General features: G+C 42.4%; 1 protein-coding gene across 2 annotated transcripts in view; it reads right to left on the bottom strand.

Moving 5' to 3' along the window:
• The window catches only part of TRAPPC8 (trafficking protein particle complex subunit 8), an 84,752-nt gene that overhangs the window by 46,070 nt on the left and 15,016 nt on the right, over positions 1 to 23,666 (bottom strand). For both annotated transcript variants that reach the window (XM_084849619.1, XM_084849620.1), the window contains 6 exons: positions 19,354 to 19,443; positions 17,994 to 18,168; positions 11,929 to 12,082; positions 8,795 to 8,885; positions 6,105 to 6,358; positions 1,472 to 1,587 (listed from right to left, as the gene is read on the bottom strand). In XM_084849619.1, the coding sequence (XP_084705745.1) occupies positions 1,472 to 1,587; positions 6,105 to 6,358; positions 8,795 to 8,885; positions 11,929 to 12,082; positions 17,994 to 18,168; positions 19,354 to 19,443 (880 nt within the window). The remainder of the gene's footprint in view (positions 1 to 1,471; positions 1,588 to 6,104; positions 6,359 to 8,794; positions 8,886 to 11,928; positions 12,083 to 17,993; positions 18,169 to 19,353; positions 19,444 to 23,666) is intronic.

Below are 23,666 nucleotides of genomic sequence, written 5' to 3'. Positions count from 1 at the left end.
GCTCAAAAGAACAGTATAACACTGATAGCCATCCCTGGTTTATCTCAAGTATCCATTAATCACAGGTATACTGCTTCTATACATAGTTCTACATCATGACTAACAGTCACTGACAGATCTCTTCTTTTTTCAGCTTAAGACTTGCTTCTAACACATATGGGTATGGATCTAAAGTTTTCACTCCTTGAACAAAAACAGAGTTTCACTCATGGAAGAAGTCCTTCCATGAGTGGACATTTCTTCCATTCATGGAGGAAAACTTTGGCTCCAATCCACTGACTAGATGTAAATAAAGGTAAAGGTAAAGGTGTCCCCAACCAGTCGTGTCCGACTCTAGGGTGTGATGCTCATCTCCATTTCTAAGCTGAAGAACCAGCGCTGTCCGAAGACACTTCCGTGGTCATGTGGCCGGCATGACTGACACCGAGGTGCACGGAATGCTGTTACCTTTCCTGCCAAAGCGGTATCTATTTATCTACTTGCAATTTCTTGCTTTCGAACTGCTAGGTTGGCAGGAGCTGGGACTGAAGACAGGAGCTCACTCCATCATGCAGCACTCGGGTCTTGAACTGCTGTCCTGCCAACCTTCCGGTCTGCAGTTCAGCATCTTAACCACTAAGCCACCGCGGCCCTAGATGTAAATAGCATCTTTAAAAAAAAAAAAACATTGATCACCACCTCTAATTTCAATGATATCCTGAAGGAAGGTTTTCTTTTAATGTTCAATATCAGTACATCCATTCCCATTACAATTATAATGGAGTCATTGCCATCATGGATAAAAATAGGATTTTTTTCAACTCTCTTTCTTAACCAGTTGTAAAAGTTGTTATATCAATAAATTCATGTAGTTGAACCACATACTGTGCCAAGAACTTTATTTAACTACTGTATAATTACTACCCTTTAAGACAAAGGTAAGACAAAGATTCAGCAATCTTTGTTCTTTAAACAAACTGGCACATACATTCAATGGCGTGGGTCAGAGGATCACATACAGAGTTTATAAGCTGGGATGTACCTGAGCCTTTTGCAAACACTTCTCTCCTCATTTCTAGGTGCACAACAATTAAATCAGGAAGTTTTCCATTAACTGTAACTTCCCATTATGTCTGAACCTGGAAGCTATGGTTACCAGGTTTGGAACAAGTCAAGATCTTAAACTAACCTCAACCTCATTGTTTAAGAACCTGGCTTGTTCCGTACCTGGAAACTGCAGGTTTAGACATAATGAGCAGCTATGGCTAACTGAAGACTTCTTGTTTTAGTTGTGGTGAACTGAAATGGAAGGAGGGTGTGCAGGCAAAAGGCTTGTGCACATTTCAGCTTATTAACTGGAGATGTCATTGGCTGCATTTGGACAATCTGTTTGTCAATGTCAAGAGAAACAAGGAAACATATGGAAATCAGCAAACCAAAACCTAATAAAAGCCAAATACACTGCATTTTTACGATGAGTAGATCTACTCACAACAAACCAGAAGTGCTTTTCAGCTCGTTTACACTTTTCTCTGGAACTTTACTGCCACTAAACCATTTTTTGGTTGCAGAAAATAGTGATCGACTCAGGCCTTTCCTGGATATCAACTGAAAATCAGATGTAAATATTATTCTATCAGTTACTTGTAGACACAGCGTATTAAATGTTAAAAGTAAAGAAATGTTCTCAGACAGATTCATATCCATTTATAGAAACTACCCTTGCAAAATCAAGAACTGAAATGCACAAGTGTGTTTGTTATGCAGCCTTCAGAACAGGAAAAGTATTGAAAATAAATCTGCCTATATCATAATGCTATAATATAAATCTATGGTACAACCACAGTTGGAATACTATGCAGAGTTCTGGTTTCCACACCTCAAAAAGTCTATAGTAGAATTGGAGAAGATATACTAAAAGGCAACCAAAATGACCGAGACCTGGAGCAATTTCCCCGTGGGGAAAGTTTATAATGTCTGGAGCTTTTTAGCTTAGAAAAAAGGCAAGAAAAAGGGGACATAATAGAGGGTATACAATTATTTGTGGTGTGGAGGAAGTGGATAAGGAGAATTTTCTTCTCTCTCATACAAGAGAAGAACCTGGGGACATCCAATGAAGTTACCTGGTCAGAGATTCAGGACGGAATTCACTTCCACAAGATGTAGCGATGGCAGCCCAACTTGGAAGGCTTTAAGAGGGATTAGCAAATTCATGGGGGATAAGGCTATTAATGGGCCCATTCACACTTAATGGTGACAAATCACAGGTTAATTCCTTAACCCACAATTTGCTGCCTTTATGAGCAAACTGGGTCAATGGCTACTAGTCACTATAGCTACATGTTACCTTCAGGATCAGAAGCAATATGTCTCTGAATGCCACTTGTTGGGGAACACTGTCAGGCAAGTGCTATTGTGCTCATGTCCTACTTGTGAGCTTTACATGAGCATCTTCCTGCCCACAGTGGGAAGAGAATGCTGGACTAGATAGACCTTTCGTCTGATCCAGCAGGGCTCTTCTCGTGTTCTTAATACAGCTTTAAATGTTATGTGTAGTTCCATATAAAGGTCTCATGCAAGCATAATCTCTAACTACAGAGAAAATACCAGGAGCAGGAAAAAGGATCCCACAGTCCCTTCCCTCTTACATGCAAATTCTTCCCAGCTCTCCTCTGAGGGCCTTAAAGCTTACACTTGCACTGGCCTTAACCATGGTTAACACTAGTCAAGATTCCCATCATAAGCAGGAACTGAAACTTAAGCTTTGAAGCTGGTTTGTAAACCATATATAAGGGGGCAAGGATTAGAGATCACTATGGTTAAAGCCTATGCAAATGTAACCCTTAACTAAGGTTCAGACTGTCAGGAGAAGGGTAAGGAGAATTTGAAAAGGAGATGGGAAGGCTGGGGGAAGGGAATGGTGAGCTTATACGAGATTCTCCTTATCTCTTAACCTAGATTAAGAGACCAGAAAATGAAGCATTATAGTATTAGCTTGGAATGTCATACTCTACTCTGTGGTTAAGTATAAGTCTGCAACTGTGAACACAACTCCGAACACATTTTGCACAAGCACTGCAATGAAGCTTTGGTAGCACAACTGTTATTTTTGAAATGGAGAACCCAACTGAGCCAAAGAATTAAAAAGACAGCCCAACACACAATTTCCTAGTAGAGAATAAACACACACAGTGATGACACAAACATTTTATATTTATGTGCGTCTTACCTTTCCTCCAAGGGAACAAAATGATGATTTTCTTTTGAATTTGTTAAGATTAATGAACATTTCCCCTTGAATATAAAAATGTTGAAATGGATAGATCTAATAAAGCTGTGTTTCTTGCCATTTTTAAAGCTGTATACCCTGGCTGACTGTTTCATGGTCTCAGTGCTATTTAGAAGCCATTGATGGTCAGTTGTAAAGAGAAAGCAGGTTTTGCAGTTAGACTCTCTAATATGGAGTGTTTAAATTTCATGAAGGGGTAAGGTATGTTCAGAGCAATGTATATCGCTGAGAACACAAAGTGCAGCATCCAACAATATCATTCCATTAATGCAAATTACACTGCGCTAGCATAAGGGACTTCTATCACAACACCAACAGCGTTAGCTCGCACAATGGGATTCCCTGGAAAAGCCTCTGTGTAAGCTAACGCTACTGACATTGCATTAGAGGTCCTTTACACTAGCATAACATAATTTGCATTAGCAGAATGACATCACTGGATACTGCACAAAGTGTCACACTTTTTAAGCCAAGCAGGCCTTCATCTAAAAGTAACAGTATTCCTAGAGAAAAGCTGAGATGATCAGAGGTAATCCATGCTTGCAGCAAGATACAGGAAGTTTTCTTCTGTCCTATCAGAAGAGGAACATTGTGCAGTAACACTACAGAAACCTATAATAATGCAGAATTTAGGATCAAATGTAATTAATGGATAAACAGTTAACAGCAGGACAGTTACGAACTACTTGCATTTGTCTAAATGGAACAAACTAGCAGCAACCAGATTAGGAAACAGAGTGGAAAGACTCCATTTATAAACCCCAATCCTCATTCTTAATTCAGCAACAGAATACTAGAATCTGTCAAAACTAGGACAGAGATCTGTGCAACTCTGCCCCCGCAACTGAAAACCCAACCCCAAAATATACCAGAGAGAATGGAAGAACCTATCACCACCACAATCCTTGCACTTAAGTATTTTATATTCATTTTCTGCTAAAATGGATATGAAACTATTCAGGATTATGAAGAGACAGTGAGATGGATCCAATGGTACTCTTCCCAGAAGGAATGTTAATGCTCTGAAGGCACAGAAACAGTTTAGACATTATTTTAACATCCTCTTCACAGAAGGAATCCTTTGGTGAACATAAGGGCTCTCAACCAGCAGAGGCTCCTGCAAAGGAAAGTGCTGGGGGGGGGGGGTGACTTCTGTTTGTTTACCTCCCCTCTGCAACCCCCCATGCTTCCTTCCACACTGTTCTTGAGGGTCCCCTCAACCCTTTAGAGCAAATATTCAGGGGCCTGCTGTGGGGAAAAGAAATCATTCAAAATCATCTCCCCACTCCCTGCTTCCATTTGCAGGAGCCTCCACTGAATCCAAGGCTATAGTTGGGTCCAACACAATGGGTTTATTAGTTCACCAACAGAACTATAAGAAGCTCTTATATATTTATTTATTTATTTAATTTCATTTCTATAGCACCCAATAGCCGAAGCTCTCTGGGCGGTTCACAAAAATATATATCTAATTGTCACAACAGAGTTTAAAACATTATTGGGACTGACGTTACTGCCAGAGTTTCTGAGTAGTATCCAGTATTAGTCCTACTATGTAGAGTAGACTTATTGAAATGAATTAGACTTGTTAATCACAACTAATTTAACTCCCATTAATTTCAATGGGTAAACTCTATGTAGGAGTAGCATTGCATACTACTCTCTGCCAGGAAAACATATCATACTGAACAACTAAAGCTGTTAAAATTGAATTGGTACTTGTTTCACTGTAAAACAGAGAGCTTAATTAGTTTCTGCCATGACAACAGAAGAAAAATTAATAGCAGGTGCTATTCTGAAAAATGCACAGATTATTGCAAACAGCCATTTTTATGTAATTGCGAATAATAATTTCTTGACTATTATTTGTTTGGAATTTCAAATGCTTTATTAAAGCTATGAGGCACATAAACTGTTGAGATGGTATTTTAAAATCCTTTTCTTTGTAATTAAAGGACAATGCAGTTTCACTTAAAACTGAAATACCAGAAAATTAATTGCGTGTGTGTGGCATTTCAATACCAGAAGGCTATTTTAAACAAAGAATTTTAAACAAAGAATTTTCAGTATTGTTTGATCAGTATTGTATAAGAAGGACTAGCAGGGCTTTCTTCTCATCAGTACGGAAGCAAGCACAGATAATGGCTGAGTTCCCAAAGAAGCGTGTGAACTCATACTAAGAAAGCCAGTGAGGTATAGTGATTAAAAGCATTGGACTAGGACTGAAGTTCAAACCCCCACATGGCCATGAAGCCTTCTGGGTAACCTTGGACCAGTTGCCAACTCTCAGCTTAACCGATCTCACAGGTTTGTTGAGAGGATAAAATGGGGAGATGACTATGTATGCCACCCTGAGCTCCTTGGAGGAAAGGCAGGATATAAATGAAATACTTAAACAAACCAATGGTGTTTCCATGCATACTCAGAATGCAGTTGTTTTTCCTTCCTAGGTGCAATCACTTGTGCCACGGTGAATGCTGCTCTGACCTTCAGAAGCAGCTTTTCAGAGGGCACAAGGAAGAAGTCAGCCCCAGTGCACACTCTGCATAGCCCTTAAGATCCCAGCCAATTATATCAATGTCAATATTATAGTTTTCCCACATATTTGAATAGATAAGACTTTCATACTAAATTCTGCAGGCATTAATAAGCTGTAAGGCTGTGCACACTTACTTGGGAATTAACCCCATTGAGTTTAGCAGGATTTATACCCAGTTTACAAGCAGAGGATTTGGCTAAGCCTGTTACAGATATTCAGGTAACAAGGTATGCACCTGAATCTATTTTGAGTTTATCAGGTAGGCAAAATAGCTATTTTAGAGGGAGAATGACTTACCTGGTCATTAAGTTGCCTGATAGTTTTCTCAATGTGTGGCAAAAGTCCTCTAAAAGTGAATTCCTGTATGAACTGCCGAATTCGATCATGATCTGTGAGTGTCAAACAGGTGCCATGAGGTGTCCATGTATTTGACTTCTTCGATTCATGCATGGATGCATTTGGTTTTACATAATCAGTGCCATCAAAACAACTACTGTCGCTAGTATGATCCAATTGGAGTGGATGAATCTTAAAGTTATTTGATAAACCATCTAGTGAAAAACAAATTATATGAACAATTACTCATTCAACTGAACTCTAATTACAGAATTCCTATTTATACCAAGACTTTACTAGGTTATTGTGTATTAATTTATACCATACCTTTCTATGTATTGAAAGTTATTACATTAGAGTGTTCAATTCTCTATATTGAATTAGTTGGATCCAGAGTTGTATGGAGCAGAATTCAATGAACTTGATCTCCCATGGGTGGGAGAGGTGCTTTTTTCTGATTCCCTATGTGCCCCCTGCATCCCTTGAAAATCTACTCCAGGGGGTTTATGGACCCTCCAGAAAAGCATAGGAAGTGGCACTGAGGGCTGCAGGGGGAAGGAGGAATTGATGAAAATTGTCACCCTACCTCCAGCAGGAAGCCGCCAACAGATTCTGGTTTCCTCCATAAACAGAAGGACTTCTTCCGTTCCCAGATACAAAGGTTTAGATACAAACCAGCAAATTATACTGCTACTGTCACTCCCCTCCAAATTATGTTAGTTTATGCTATTCAAATAATACCAGTGTGCAAAATAAAAAAAATGCTTGCTTATATATAGGCCTATTTTAGATTTCTACATTCTGTATTGATACCATTTTTTGGTATTTTTACAGAGGCTATGACTGTCAAAATAAAGTACAGAATATATATATTTGAAAACAAATATCCTGCTAAATTGCCAGGAGAAAAGCCACAAAAACTCACAAAAGGGAAGGGGGCAAATGGTAAATCCAGATGACTGTTACCTGTCATTCAGCCAGTCTCCGTAGCTACAGGCTATTATGATGTATTATGTTTCACAGAAAATCAGAGCTTCCATAGCTCTGGCTTCAATTTATTTAAATACGCTTGTGTGAATTCTATGCACACTATTTGAAGCAAACGTGGAGATTCCAAAGTGAAGGATGAAGTATCAAGTTAGAATTCTGACAACTAGGAATGTAAACTATAAGCCTCTCTGTAAAGAGAGAGACTGAAACTAGCTCTCAACCAGGATCTGTGAGAAAAATCTGAGGGAGGCACCAAATTAAGCATTAACTAAAAGGCACATGGTTAAGTCCCCATACAAGCTTGCAATCTGTGAAGTAATCAGCTGTTGAGCTATTTGAGAGAAATAAGGCCAAATTCAACACACAATTACCAGTGTTGTAACAGCCTATGGAAGTACCACCACCGTTTAGGTAGGGCAGTCACATTTCCTCCCTAATATGAGGGAATTCATATGAGATCAGAATTCACCTCTCCAAGAAGAAAAACCAGAAATCTAAAACAGTGCCACATTCCCAGAACATATCATGGGACCAGATATATTTAAACCAGTCACTGCATAAGTAGATAAAAACATGCTGAGTCCCACAAAATAACCTGAAGCAAACAAGTGGCATATATGCCATTGATATTTTATTATTTAGATAGGTGTCAACACAAGACATTTAGCAGAAAAGCATATTTGAGGTTGTGTAACAATCTGTGAGGCTTATAGTATATAGTGGTAATTATCAAAGTTCGTTCACTATTTAGATTAATTTAAAAATCCAAACATATCTGAAGTTTTTCTAACTGAGTTTCTTTGCATTTGTATAGTTTTTCAACATGTCAATTCTTTCTTGTTTATTTCTATGAAAGGATTACTACACATCACAACTATAATATCATCTTATGCTTTAGTTACATTTCTACTGAGAAGTCCACAAATGCACTCACCAGGTCACCAGTAGCGACTATCTTTTGATCTGGTAAGTGTAGCTCAGAAGGGCAGAGGCCATACCCAGTGGGGTGGCACTGAACTTCAGAAGCCCTTAGAAAGCAATAAGACTTCAAATGCCCTTGAGCAATATGAATTAATTGTTCACTATTTGCTCAACTACTCCAGCAAGCTTCACTTTTTTTTAAAGGCATACAACCCCATTTTAGACCTCACTTGTGAAAGGGCAATCATAACAGAAGGTCAGAATCATACCAGAAAGTCTGATCTGAGCAGTTCTAGGACTTGTGGGGAAAGCAATGATCAGCTGTACTGTGGTATAATGGATCCCTGAGTTGAATGATCACCAATGGTGCAGCAAAAGCTTTTGAATAATTCATTAGGGAACCAGCAGCATCCCTACACAGCACTTGATACTCTTCTGAAAGCTCAAAGCTCTTCACAAATATTACCTAATATATAGTAGACCAGTTTTATTCCCGTATTTCAAATGCGGACTGAGGCCAAGAAATAGCAGATTGCAGAAGACCATTTTGTGAGTTCATAGCAGAACTGAGATTTGAACCAAAGACTTCCAGCTGATAGTACATACTCTTAAATGACAGTTACACTATTATAGCTTGATAAAGGCAGGGAAAAGTTCAGGCATGGTTAACTGAGATCTGTGGTATTCTGAAGATCACTGGTTGTTGTTTTTTAAGCAAGTTGTTATAAAAAGAAATATACCTTTGGAATCATCATCTAACCCATCCACTGGTATAAAGTGATCAGAATTCTTATTTGAAATTACTGTATATGGGCCATCTTCATAAGGTTCCTGCCAGGATAGAACATAAAAGAAACAATTTCAACTTTTTAAGACAAGAACATACTAGAATCTTTTAGAAATTACTAATTTCTTTCCCAAGCAATTTTACTTGGACGCTACATTTTAAAAATGTACAACTTAATTTAAACATATTCTCTGTGAAGACGAACGTATCAGATTTTCATTAAATTCCACATCAATATTTGTACAGCAATCTTGCAAGGGATGTATGCTATGTATATGCTTAAGCACAAATAAAAAGGAGGAATAAGAGGACTATGTACAATAGTTAGCTACAGATCTATTTTGGACAGAGTACTCTAGGCCACACTTTTTAAACCTCCATGAAAGGGTAAAACCAATGTAACCTAAGTCTTTTCTAGCTAACTCTAAAAGGTAATGGAGGGAGAACAACACTTAGTAAGCTGGTTATCTCTAAGGGGGTAATTACAGTGTTTACAATGACAACAGAACAAAATATTCACTGAACAAAATTCCTCTTCCTCAATAAAATATTTCATAAATAAAAATGTTTTACTTTATTTTGTACTCCTACACAGCTACTAAGTACAAAATACATGTGCCCCACCTGGAAAAATATACTATAATAGGAACCAAAATTGATGAGCTGCCCCCAGCCCTGCATAAACAGAGGGCCACATTTAGACATTGCAGTAAGTCAGAATTCTTTAGAATTCTGGCTACTTGTGAATGACTAAGCACACTGGTGTGGTGCATACTGTTTGATCGCTCCTGCTTGGCTCCTCCTGCCAGTGGGAGCTGCTGAACAGAGACTTCTCTCTCCATCCACAGTTTGCTTAGCATGGGGTCTAAGCCAGGAAGTCTGGGTTTTTCCTCTCAAGTAAGGTGAGAACACTGCCGGCATCAGCATGTCAAATCCTTGGGCACACCTGCAGGGCCCACAACTGATTCCTACTCTGGACTCCCCTTTATTTTTTCCCCTGGCCGAGTGCTCCCAGCAGCAGTGTATTGGGGCAGTGTGGGAAATTAAAACAGCATCTAGAATTAGCAGCCCAGTACTGCTCAAAGCACTGCTGCTCCTAGGTAAACATAGCAGGGCCCACTGATGGAAGATGGTGCCCACTAGCAGGCACTTTGCCAAGGACACCCTAAAAGCCAGAGTTAGCCCTGAGTGAGCAGCAGCTCTAACTATGTGGATTCTCTTTCTATTAGCTTATTTCAATGGATATTTCTTATTCATTGCACACAGCATGCTGACATCCACATTTTTGGAAAGGGTAAAACGACTTAAAAACCAATGCACATCCACGCAGCCAAAACTATTAAAAATATATCTGATTATTTTGAGGCTCTGAGCTGAAGGTGGTGCTGGGATGCCAGCAAAAGACCACAAAAAGAACTGGCAAGATTAACTACCTCTTTATCCCTATCAATCAGGGGTGGTCAAGTTGTTTTCTGTCAAGGGCCACGTTCTCTCATGAGTAATCTCTCAAGGGCTGCATATCAGCAATATGTGGAGACAAAGCTAACAACGGGCAGGATGAGAAGCAAGCATGTGGGGCGCTACATTTCTGTTTTGGCCTCTCTTTTCTCTCTTTCTACCACTACTTTTTCATTCTTTCCCTCTTACCTCCCACGCAGCAGGTTGCTATGGAAGGAACAGATCACCCTTGCCAGAGGTTTGAGATAATCACATCTCGAGGGCTTTTGAAATTAGGCTGAAGGCCACAGGTTGCCTACCCCTGCTGCAGATGAGCACTGAACAGGCGTGGGTACCTGGGCTACAGCATGGAAAAGGAGGGTGAACAGTGGAAGCAAGCTGGCTACTGGGGCATTGGTGAGAGACTGCTGACTGGACAACAGCTGCTCATTTTTTAAAAGTCGCATCTTGGTTCTCCCACCTGGAGGCAGACCAAGGAGAACAGGCTTCAGGGAAGAGCTGTTCCTGGCAAGGAAACTAAGTAAGACAAATAAGAATCAGGCTACATGGGTTAAAGAAGACTAAAGGGAGACAGACTGATCTAGTTTAAGTGATAGAAATGAGAAATTATCTTGGGGTGGGCTGTTCCATGAGGCCTTTGGTGGTGGGTAGCTGCGCTTTTGATTTAATCACTCTGCTTCTGTTGCTATTGGTTGATTTCTGCTCCTTGGGAGTTGGGTTTCATTTCAGTACATGTGGGGCAGAGCAATGGTAACTGGGTCTAATCACTGTGTAAAAACACAAGATCCCCCTGCTAGGTCAGACCAAGGCCCATGTAGTCCAGCATTCTACTCTCAACAGCAGCCTGCCACAAAGTTCTGGAAACTCGTAAGAATGGCATAGAAATAATGGCCTTTGTCTATTGTTTTTCCCCAGCATCCAGAAGTATACATGAAGGTTCAATTTCACTGTCATGGGTAATCACTGTTGATAGAGCCCTCCTCCATTAATATTTAGCTAATCCTTTTTAAAGCCATCTGAAGTAGACATCACTGCCCTAAAAGACAAGTGACTTGTACTCATTTTATTATCTTGGACAAGCCATGCTTCCATCTAGTTCAGCAATCTGTTTCTAACAGCAACCAGCTAAATACCTCTAGGAGGCTTACAAGTAATGCATGAGAGCACCAGAATACTCCTGTTTGTCCCAATACCTGGTATTCAGAGATCTATTGACTTTACACTTGGGAACTCCATTTATCATAGCTGATAGGAGGGGCTTCCATGGGAAGAGTTGGGGTGGAGCAGTTAGTGGATGCTTTGGGTAGGTGGAAAAGAGGGAAGATATGGTAGGAGCAGTAATGTTTAGAGCCCCAATTTCTGGAGGCACCAGCTGCCAGTGAGTATATTATACAAGAAAATCAATCAAGAGGACCTAAAGCTTGACTTCAACTAGTATGTAGAACTGCCTTCCTAATTAGGCTTTTAAAAGCTATAAGCATCTAGCTAGCAGGAATGGATCAGGGGAAATGGCCAAATAATTTATGAGAGAAAATAAGAACAGACACATACAGCAATAGGAGAGAAGAGAACCTTTAGTATATTACAGGAAATCAGTTGTTGCAGTGCATCTTTTAAATAAAAATATACCTGCATTTGGATACTGGTTTTTTGGAGGTATTGGCTCCAGGGATCAGGAATCTGTTCATCAGCTCCTCGATCAGACCCACGAGAATTTATCTTAAGTAAGTAGCATCCCTGAGTCCCATATCTCTGCTTCATTTCTTCATAAATTGAATCAGCCCTAAAAAAGGTGTTAAATGTGGCAAATATTTACATATGCAATCCTATTGGCAGGAAGTTCTGATTCGTCTTTATACTTACAACATCTTAATACAGATATATACTGCACAATGAATTAACAAATTAGCTACCAAGTACTATTTACAGAGCAAGTTTTCAGGACAAAACGCACTTCTCCTGGGAACTTCAGAAACTGAACTGAACAGTAGCCAGTGCTATGCAGAATTATCAAGGATGTCCAGTCTTGCATAGTTTATTGTTGTTGTTGTTTTACTAGAATCTCCATAGCCAACCAGTATGTTTTAAGTTACAATGCAAAGGATCCTGAATATGCAGTTATGACATAACTAATATATGTCAAGTGACCCTTAATTGAAAAACATATTTAATGCCTTTCTGGATCAGACCAAGATGAAAGATAGCCCAGCATTCTTTGCAAAAATTGCAATCATCGGGAGGCATCAGGTAGTCTATCATGAACTGCCCATCCCTGACTACCATGACTATATGGGGAAAGATGTAATAATAAAGCAGAGGAAAATGGAAGGAACAGAAAAATTACTGAAATTCCTACAGGCAGAAAGAGAACTGAGGATACAGAAATGTAAAATTGACAGAGAGTATCTTCACAAGTTATTGCAGTCATATTAATTTAGATGTAGCACAGGCAGAGATGGAAAGGAATGCCAAACAGAACTACGAGAAAGCTTATCAGAAAACAACCTGAGAAAACAGAAGATATTTCAGTAAAACAGGCTGTACGGAGAGAGATGAGAGGGGAAGTGGGGCCATTCCACCAGCCCTGATAAAAGACCTCCCACGTGAAGGCTTCTCATCCCTCAGCTGTCACCACAAGCAGCCATTCCTGCAAGATGTACAGAGGGAGATGAAAGGGGAACCAGGGCCATTCCACCAGCCCTCATCTTCCCTTTCTATCCCCTTTTCCTTGCGTGTTGTGCCTTTTTAGATTGTAAGCCTGCAGTCAAGCAGTGTGTTGTTTTACTTATTACTCCGGAAGCATTTTTGGATGAGGAGCAAGATAAAAATACTTTAAATAAATACATTCATACATAAAACTAGAAAGGAGAGGCCAGATAAACAACTAAGAGCATTCCACATCAGGCAAAGGGGTAGAGATTGGAGATATAGGTAGTTTTGTAAGATTAGTACAAAAAGAACAGAAAGAACAAGGAAGAGCTTAACAGAGAATACAAAAGTTAGATATAAAGGAACAAAACCACTAATAAGAAATGTATGTTTTTATATCACATACACAAACACACAAGGTGAGACATGGTTGAAACAACATGCAAAAAAGGAGACGAGGATTGCATTTTTGAAAACAGGGAGGAGATGAGCAAAAAGAGACCAGCAAGAGAAAAATCTTCCAGTTTTTTCAGCCATTCCTTTTACTAGGAAGCACATACTAAGCTTAGCGTCTTATCCATTTCAATTTCAGTATCAATTAATTAAAATGACATCATTAAAGGCATGTAGATCAGATACCAAAACTGCTAAGATTAAAATCCAGGAATGGACACATACACAGAGCTAAGGTTAACTTATGGCAACATTTGTCAGGAACACTTAGGATTCTAAAGGTAAAATACTTAATTATCTATATTATGTACAAGTCAACTCTAATTTGAAACTTTTGCAAGGGTCTGCTTCCTCACAGCATCCATGCAATATTCTTGCACTGCCAGGAAAGCAAACTTCATGAAGCTCAGGTGGCACACATCATTTTGAAGCTCAGCTGGCGCACATACCCCATCCTGAGAACTTTCAGTTACTAAAGTCAGAACATAAAGTAGTTTTCTAAGGTTGCTATTCTAAAGTCAGATTAAGAGTAGCAAAGAAAAGACACTTAAAAATTGGGACTCTATCATTTTCATGTGGGTACAGAAAGGTTGCAAAAACATTAACTCATTTATGTTTCTTACATTTTGAGTCACATGGATTAATGGCAGACAACCAGGGCCTGCAGGAGAGCCAGGGCCTGCAGGAGAAGCCACCACCACCGGGGAAGAGGTGTGCCTGCTGCTGCTGGGCCTGCTGCCGCCGCTGCCGCCACCACCACCATCAGGCCTTCCCTTCAGACTTCTGCCTGGCAGACTTTCTGCCTGCCAGGCCCCCAGGTACCGAGCCAGCTGTGCTGCTCCACCTGCCCCTCCCTGGAGGGGCTACATAAGCTGGCTGGCTGAGGTGGCCTGGGAGAGCCAGGGCCTGCAGGAGAAGCCAACACCACCGGGGAAGAGGCGTGCCTGCTGCTGCTGCTGCCGGGCCTGCCGCTGCCGGGCCTGCCGCCGCCGCCACCACCACCACCACCACCAGGCCTTCCCTGTGGACTCCTGCCTGGCGTTATTTTTAAGGGAATTTTTTTAATTGTTTTTTGTTGTTGTTTTTTCTGGGGGATTTTGTTGTGTTTTTAGGGGTGGGTAGCCTGCCTGATAGGCGGGAGCGAGGGGGCATGTGTCCACCTGATGGAGGCAGTGGGGGGAGTGTTGGGGGCCAGAACATACCGAGGCTGGGCGGCAGGCGCTGGCAGAGCGCTAGGGGCAGGCCATGCCAGATAAAGGGAACAAGGGAGAGATGTGTAGTATCTGTCCCCTGCTCCGGGCCTGTCCAGAGCCAAAGGATGGCTGGGGGAGGCGTGACCCCATCTTCTGGCCTTCGTTTGCTGCTCTGCAATGCCAGGTCTGTTACCCAGAAAACCTCCCTCATCCGTGACATGATCCTGGATGAGGGTGCAGACCTGGCATGGATTACGGAGACCTGGCTGGCCGAGGCTGCTGCTCCAATCCTTGCAGCCATGTGTCCAGCCGGATTTTCGTATGCACAGCAGCTGAGGGCTGGGGATCGAGGAGGGGGAGTGGCTGTTATCTACCGAGAGTCCTTGGTCTTCACCAGACCCCCTCTCCGGGAGACCACGGTTGCTGAGTGCATGTACTGGAGGTTGGGCCCGAACGGCAGTCTGGGGATTCTGCTCGTGTACCGTCCACCCCGCTGCACGACTGACGCCCTGGCTGAGGTGCTTGAGGTGGTCTCTGATGTGCGTGTACAGTCCTCTAACTTATTGGTGTTGGGGGACTTCAACGTACATTCGGAGGCCATCCTCACAGGAGCACCTCGGGACTTTATGGAGACCATGGCCTCCTGGAAGCTGCACCATATTCTAACTGGGCCCACCCATGTAGCCGGTCATGCGCTAGACCTTGTGTTTGTTTCTGGAGAAGCGGGGAGTGATCTGGAAGTCGGGGGTATATCCACCACCCCCTTGTCATGATCAGATCACTATCTGGTGACGTTGGACTTCTCGGTTCCACAACCCCTCCGCAAGGGTGGAGGACCCATTAAAATGGTCCGCCCCAGGCGTCTTATGGATCCAAATGGATTCCTGAACGCGCTTGGGGATTCTCTGGGGCACACCAACGGCCACTCGGTCGAGACCCTGGTGGGTGGCTGGAATGCCGCAATCACTGGGGCATTAGACCAGGTGGCTCCGAAATGCCCTCTCCCCCTGAACAGGGCTCGGACTGCACCATGGTTCAATCCACGGTTACGAGCTCTGAAACAGGAGGTGAGACGGCTAGAGCGCCGGTGGCGGAAGTCTCGCTCCAAAGACGATCAGACACGGGCTAGAGCTGTATCTTCAGCCTATCACGTAGCGGTGAAGGCAGCAAAAAAGGAATATTATGCTGCCTCTATCGCGTCTGCAGAGTGCTGCCCCAGGAGGCTGTTCCAAGTGGTCCGGAGCCTGGTCGGTCCTGTGGCTCCAGAACCACTGGAGCATTCTAAGGCCTCCTGTGAGGCCTTGGCAAGGCACTTTGCAGATAAAATTGATCAGATTAGGTGTGTTACTCTGCACGCTGTGGATACAGTTAGTGAGCAAGAGGCGGCCTGTGGCAAACCGGTTTTGTGGGATCGGTTCCAGCTTCTTCCTCCTGATGAAGTGGACAAGGTGCTTTCATCTGTAAGGCCGACCACCTGCTTACTTGATCCTTGCCCATCGTGGCTCATTATGGGCTGCAGAGAGAGACTGGGTGAGGGGATCAGGGCAGTGGTGAACGCCTCCCTTGAGGAGGGAGTGATGCCATCAGCCCTCAAGGAGGCAGTGATAAGACCGCTCTTAAAGAAGCCCTCCTTGGATCCTCAAGTTTTGAACAACTTTCGCCCAGTCTCAAATCTGCCATTTTTGGGCAAGGTGATTGAGCAGGTGGTGGCGATGCAGTTGAAGGCACACTTGGAAGAAACTGATTATCTAGACCCATTTCAGTCAGGCTTCAGGCTTGGGCATGGGACAGAAACGGCCTTGGTCGCCTTGGTAGATGATATGAGGAGGGCTCTGGATAGGGGTGAATGCTCCTTCCTTGTTCTCCTCGACCTCTTAGCGGCTTTTGATACCGTTGACCACGGTATCCTCCTGGACTGCCTGGAGGGGTTGGGCATTGGAGATACCGTATTGCGGTGGTTCCGGTCCTTCCTCTCCGGCAGGTACCAGAGGGTAGCACTGGGAGAGGAGGTTTCAGACCCATGGCCACTCACTTGTGGGGTGCCACAGGGTTCCATCCTCTCACCGATGCTATTTAATATCTATGTGAAGCCACTGGAGGCTATCATCAGGAGGTTTGGGGTGCGGTGTCATCAATACGCGGATGACACGCAGCTCTACCTCTCATTCAAATCTTCACCAAGGTTGGCTGTAGAATCCCTGTCCAAATGTCTGGAGACAGTGAATGGCTGGATGGGGAGGAATAAGCTGAAGCTGAACCCTGACAAGACCGAGGTACTTTTGGTGGGAGACAAGAGGAGGCTGGGGGATGTTGACCTGGTGTTGAATGGGGTACGGCTACCCTTGAAAGACCAGGTCCGCAGCCTGGGGGTCATTTTGGACTCCCAGCTATCCATGGAGGCTCAGGTGTCAGCTGTGAGCCGGACAGCGCTGTATCAACTCCATCTGATACGGCGGCTGCGCCCCTTCCTTCCCGACCATCTGCTCCCATCGGTAGTACATGCCCTGGTCTCCTCTCGTTTAGACTACTGTAATGCGCTCTATGTGGGGTTACCCTTGAAGACGGTTCGGAAGCTGCAGCTGGTACAGAACGCGGCGGCTCGCCTGATTAAAGGCAGCCGCCGGCGAGATCACATCACTCCAGTGCTGAAGGAGTTGCACTGGTTACCAGTTGTTTTCCGGGTCAAATTCAAGGTGTTGGTTTTGACCTTTAAAACTCTACATGGTTCCGGCCCAGCCTATCTTAAGGAGCGCCTCCAGCAACACCACACAGGCCGCTTAACAAGATCAGCCTCGGATGGCCTTCTCTCTGTCCCATCAGCCAGGACAGCTAGACTGGTGGGGACGAGGGAGAGGGCCTTCTCTGTGGTGGCCCCCACTCTGTGGAACTCCCTCCCTAGGGAACTCCGCCATGCCCCTTCTTTAATGAGCTTCTGTCGTGCATTAAAAACGTGGTTGTTCAGGCAGGCATTTGGGGTGGGTTAGGGTATTTTAGAAAATGTTTTTACTGTAGAATTTTATTGTTTTAAACTGTTTTATTGTATGTTGTACATCGCCCAGAGTGGCTGGGTGACCAGCCAGATGGGCGATTAATAAATTTAATAATAATAATAATAATAACCATTTACAAGATCAGGTTTCCTAACAGTAAAACTAACACAAGAAATATCCATTTGCACACCTGTAACAGAAGAAGTCCAGCTCTCTTTCAAACTATACATGATTTATGCTTGTGATATCAAGTTACATTAGGCATTCATTTCTGTAGAATTGCACCTATGTATTCACTCTATCTGGGTTCCAATGAATTACCTTAAACTGCACACACCAACAATATACACAAGTTTAAAATCAGCATTTCAGAAATCTTTTGAAGACCCACTCCCACAACCCTACTCACCTTTGTTCCTCTCCTACACTCACATCATGCAACAACACATAATATTTTAGTGTGTTTGGAATAAACCATTTTGGATAAGAATATTCATTACTATGTTGAATCCGATGTTGTTCTTGTGATAGCTTAAGAAACTGTTCCACAGGTTCAGGTTCACTAGATGAAACCACAAGCATACCTGAATTGACATTAAGGATGAGTCACAAGAGCACAAGTTAGCTAGTGGCTAGTGCATACACTGAACACCTTGGGTGCTCTTCCAATAATGCCTTTAGTGTTTCTTTCCAAACTGCACTTAGCTCTAAGCAACAGCTATTCATATGAGGTAAATAATCTGAGGATAACTATCTTTAGCAAGGAAGGTAATATCTAACCCAGGATAAATATTAAGGGTATGCACTGGTTTCAACTGAATCCCAAGCTGAATCAGGCCCCTTCAGGCCATTTCACGTGCTTCCCAAGGCAAAGCAAGCTTCCCTCTGAAGCAATGAGAAATGAACTTGGACCCAGACAAGGCTTTGTTACCAACGCAGATTTTAAAAACACAGATATTCAGTCTCTTTTCCAAATAGCATCATTCAGTTTTGTTTCTCTAAACCAGGAGTAGGCCACTTGTGGCTTTCCAGTTGTTTTGGCCTACAACTCCCATCAGCCCTAGCCAGCATAGCCAATGATAAGGGATCATGGCAACTGCAGGTCAAAACATGTGGAGGGCCACAAGTTGCCCACCTCTGCTCTAATGCTGACTATGAGCAGGGGAAGGGGGGAGTTTGGTTGAGTGCTTGACAGGTCCACCTTCTAATCCTAGAGCATGTTTTACCAGGGGGTCTCCAGTCACTGTGCTTTGGAGGGCGAGGATGGGACCCCGAGATGGCCATTCGTCCAATGCCACTGGGCTTCACTATGATAAAAGCCTTAAATTGGTTTTCAAACATCATAACTCCCAAGCCTCTCAGCTTTTGAAACTTTATAGGTTTTTTGCCTGGAAACACCGTCATGGTGTGTGCCATATCCATACAAATCCCTCCACCCCCAAAAAAAATCACAGGGGGAGGGAAGGGGATGCTAATCACTCCCCCTCCCCCAAATTTGAGGACTTCCACATAAAGTGCTGCACCTATCCTTCTGAAATATAGAAAGGTTTTTACTTAGAGTCCAAGTGGAATAGGGCCATTTTCTGAAGCACTGAATCAGGGTCAGAGTTGAATGTTGGGGTCAGTGTGCACCTCTCATAAATACTATAAAAACATGATGTTGCATAATCCATAAACTCATGCTACAGTTTGTTTGTTTGTTTGTTTGTTATGTTACTATTAAAGGTTATATAAGATCTCACATCATGTCTTACTGTTTCAAAGGATACAGGCAACATAGTGGTTTAGGAATTCATGGTCCGATGCGGGCATAGACTGAAGAAAGCTCTCTCGATAAGCCTCAAACCATGGAGTGGTAGCTAAAATAAATTAGAGAGAGATTACAGAAACCTTTAAAATTAAGAGGCCACTTTGTTGTAAAAACATTTCTGCCACTTAACTACCTGGAAGAAAAATTTTAGAAAAAGATACCAAGCTGGACAAGAGTATCAATTAGTTACTGAATATTTTTGCAGAATGATTAGAACTAAAAATTTAGAAGAAAGAATTTCTTTTCAAGACTATTGTTTATAAATAGGGGAACCTGCTGCAGATTTCACCCATGTGGTTCTCACCATATTCCAATACTGTGCAACAACAGAAAGCTTTCGGGCCATTTGCCAGTCCCACACAATTTGGCTTGCAATGCAACGCCTCTGCATCTATGTCTTATCTACAGTATAATCGGAAGCGTTTTCACCTATTTCTATGGAAACAGAATTCAGATACAATGCAAATTCAAATAGAGCTCAGAATATCTGAGAAGTATTCTGGGAGTTGAATCATAGAGTTGGAAGGGGCCTACAAGACCATCGAGTCCAACCCCCTGCTAAGTGCAGGAAGCCTGATTCCCAGGCGGTCTCCCATCCAAGTACTAACCAGGGCTGACAGGGCAATCCTATGCATTTCTACTCAGAAGTCAGTCCCATTAGGTTCAATGGGAATTACTCCCAGGTCAGTGTATAAAGGATTGAAGCCTCAGTTTGTAAATCCTCTAACATACAATCATCATTTTTTTTTTGTAATTCCAAATGATAAGGGAACCATTCTTAAGATAAATGAACTGATGTTGAAATTATTCTGAACAAAATTCAAACCAAGAGACATACAGCATCTAACAGATACCTTGGCAGCTTTTCAAACGTTATATGTAGCATCCTTTGAGAAGTTAAACTTTCTTGCACACAATAAACTATTAAAATCATATGTTCCATCACCATGAAGCTGGTTACATATAAAATACAATTCTAAATGTGTATGACACAGTACATGGGGAAAAAAATTATGCAAGCATATTTTTTGAATTCTTAGCACCACACACACACTAATCAAGACTATTACACCTTGACGGTGACTCCTTCACATTGATACATTAGTTTTTGAAAACAATAAATACATAGCTTCAGAACAAATACAACTGAAAGCTCATAAGTAACTCAGATTCAAATAAAGACCCAATATACCAGTGGTGTTGAATCTCAGGTCCCCAGGCCAAATGTGGCCCTCCAGGGTTCCCCAAATGGCCACACCCCCTTTTCTTGACTGCCGATTCTTTGGTGGTTTCTTGGCTTTTGCACGGTTTCTTTCCCTTTCTAAGAGAGCAATTCTATGTACCCTACACAGCATCTGGGGGACATAGGTTTTTCGGTTTCTGGGCTCCGACCTCAAAGCCCAGAAACTGCACTCCCCGCCCTCTCATAGCCAGCACAGTTTTCTCTGCACTAGCTACATCTCCACATTCAGAAACCGAGTGTGGAGACAGGGAAAAGGAGGCAATCCTTGGGGTGGAACAGAGACCATGGAAACTGTGTCATGCCGTTTCTTATGCACCACATGGCCTCCCTGCCTCCCGCTCCAATGCTCTCCAGCCTGACAGGCAAAATCACCGGTCTGGCCAAAAGTGCAAGGTGGCCAGCCACCCTGCATTGGACAGTCATCAGCCTCTGAGTTTGGATTGCACCCTAAAACATTGAAATGCCTACCCTAAGGCTTAGTTACGGATAGCAAGTGCTTTAAGCTAAAACATGCTAGTATTTTTTGTCTGCCCTTTTTCCTTTGGCCCCACCCACCACTGGAATGCAGCCAGGGGTCTTCTCCAAAATTGAATCTGGCCCTCAGGCTGAAAGAGGCTTGACACCACTGCAATATACAACTAAAGTGTGAAGTAGAATTTTAATATTCTGGTACTAGAATGCAATTTTTTTGAACCATTCAGTTTAACTATCACATTTTATATCTCCAGAGGCTACCTAGGCAACATCTGCTTTCTCATAGAAAGCTCTTATCCTTATACACCAAAGGCCTAGAACATGAAGTACCAGAACCAACAGAAAAAGGTCCTTGTGTGACTTTCAAGAGACAGATTGATTGCTGAAGAATCATATTCCAGCTCACTTAAAATGTGGTTTAAATGCACTGGTTCCTGAACTAGAACAAAAATATGGCCAATGATACACTCAGGGCAAACTTATTTCTATTTATTTCAGCTCAGTGCATGTTGTGTAAATGTACCAAGTCAACATTAAGTTTCCCCATGTAACTGGCACCTATGTGATCAAACCCTAATTGTCTGTTTTGACTGCAACATCACATTTTGTTGCCTCAGGCAAGGTTTCAGCCTATCTTATTTAAACACTATTTGTTGTAAATATTGTTAAAATTTGGCTGCCAGTCACCTTGAAGCATCTTTTTGTCAGGGGTCAAGTTGCTGCTATGCTGCAGAATATTCATGTTCACTACAGCTGCCGAGTATGAACCAGAATGTTTTGGGGATTTGGGAAAATCCTTACAAAATACCCATAGCCATGGGGGCTGCATTCTATATGCCAGAGCTTGGCAACTTTTTTCTGTTGAGGGCCGTATTCCCTTGTAGGCAATCTGTCAGGGTCTGTATACTGGCCGTGGGTAGGGCCAAAGCCAACAATGAACAGGGCCAGGGCCCAAAATTGGTGGGTCACCCCCTTTTCTCTCTGCATTTTCCTTCCTGCCCAGCAGCCTGCCAGGGAAGGGACATATCACTCTTGCCAGTTCTGAACTAATTGTCTTCCAGAGGGCTTTTAAAATTGGGCTGTGGGTTGTCCTTGGTAACCTCCCATTTAGATTACTGCAATGTATTGTATGTGGAGCTGCCTTTGACAGTATAAAAATATGATGGCAAGAGTACTGACTGAAACATGTGTTATGATCATGTGTTGTATCATCTTTACAAGCTCCCAGTTTGTTTCTGCTCTCAATTCAAAGTGCTGTTTTTGACATATAAAGCCCTTCACAGCTTGAAGCCACAGTATCTGAAAGTCCACCACCTCTCATGTCTACCCATGCCCTGAGGCTATAAAAGGCCCTGCTTCAAATGACCCACTGATATTCAGCAAATGGGTACCCACGAGTGGCCCTTTCCGTAGTGGGCCCCCAATTGTGGAATGCCCTCTCTGGCACCTTTCTTGCTGATCTTTCAGTGTCAGGCAAAGCCCTTTTTATTCTCTTGAATATTTTAACTTTGTATCTGTTTTTATTGCCTCGTTATAGTTTATATTTAACCTCTGAAGTTATGTTTTGAGCTGTTTACCTCCATGATTGCTTTAAATGTGTTTTCTATTAAGTTCCCTCCACCCACCATTCTTTTGATTACACAGTTAACTGCAGAAATTGTTTCCTTTCCCTTGCACACACATCTTATCAGGATCAAAGATCTGCTTACCATTCCAATGGAATTAGCAATATCTTTGACTTCAGTTGACCACATGAATTGCAGCAATTTGTGGGGGGCTGAAAAAGATGGTTCTCCTAGGTTCTATTATAGACAGTGGGTCTCCAGCATTTTATTCCACCAGCAGGAGCATCGCCTGAGTAGGATCTAACCCAGCTGCTGGACAAAGTTTTAATGCACTATGAGGAGATACATGTTACACTTCAGGAAATGCTTCAGATGCTTGAGCAATTGCTGCCCTCTCATCCATCCACTAAAGCAGTACTTCAAGGGTTTAGTGTAAGTTTTATACAGCTGCTGCAGTCTCAACATGTAAAGGGGGCCTGACAGCAAAACTCTAATTAGATACAATGCTTCTGATATTGTTGTTCTCTGCTATGCAGTTATCTAATTTTGTAGCTAATATTAGCTAATTTTGTAGCAAGACAGCAGAGAAAGTTAAAATGAAGGAGGGCATAAAGACATATTCTTAGCAGGGTAGGACTGGGGGAACTGGCCCATTGTCCCAGTATCCACTCCAGACTGACTGGCACTTCAATCTAGTTGCCAAGTTATTGTTCAGGCTGTTAGCATGTCAGTCCACCCCATCTTTCAAAATGTTATTTAAAATGCACAACAAAAGATGGATGTATTTTAAATGGCCCTCCAGACTACATTTAGTAATCTGTGCCATCTCTGTTCTCACACAAATACCTTTTGTGCTACCACAGGAGGCTGCAACAGGTGGCCACACAGATATTTTACTGCAATTGAATATTGCAAAACAATAACATGTAATGGTTATATTAGTCAGTAAGTTGATCATGCTTTGAAAGTAACAATTATATTAACTTTGAT

This window comes from Heloderma suspectum, chromosome 4, assembly GCF_057233095.1.
Source record: "Heloderma suspectum isolate Gila_16-S chromosome 4, 16-S_ref, whole genome shotgun sequence".
NCBI classification, from domain to species: Eukaryota; Metazoa; Chordata; class Lepidosauria; order Squamata; family Helodermatidae; genus Heloderma; species Heloderma suspectum.
Note: the sequence above shows the minus strand (reverse complement) of the source record. Positions and strands in the feature narration are given on the sequence as shown.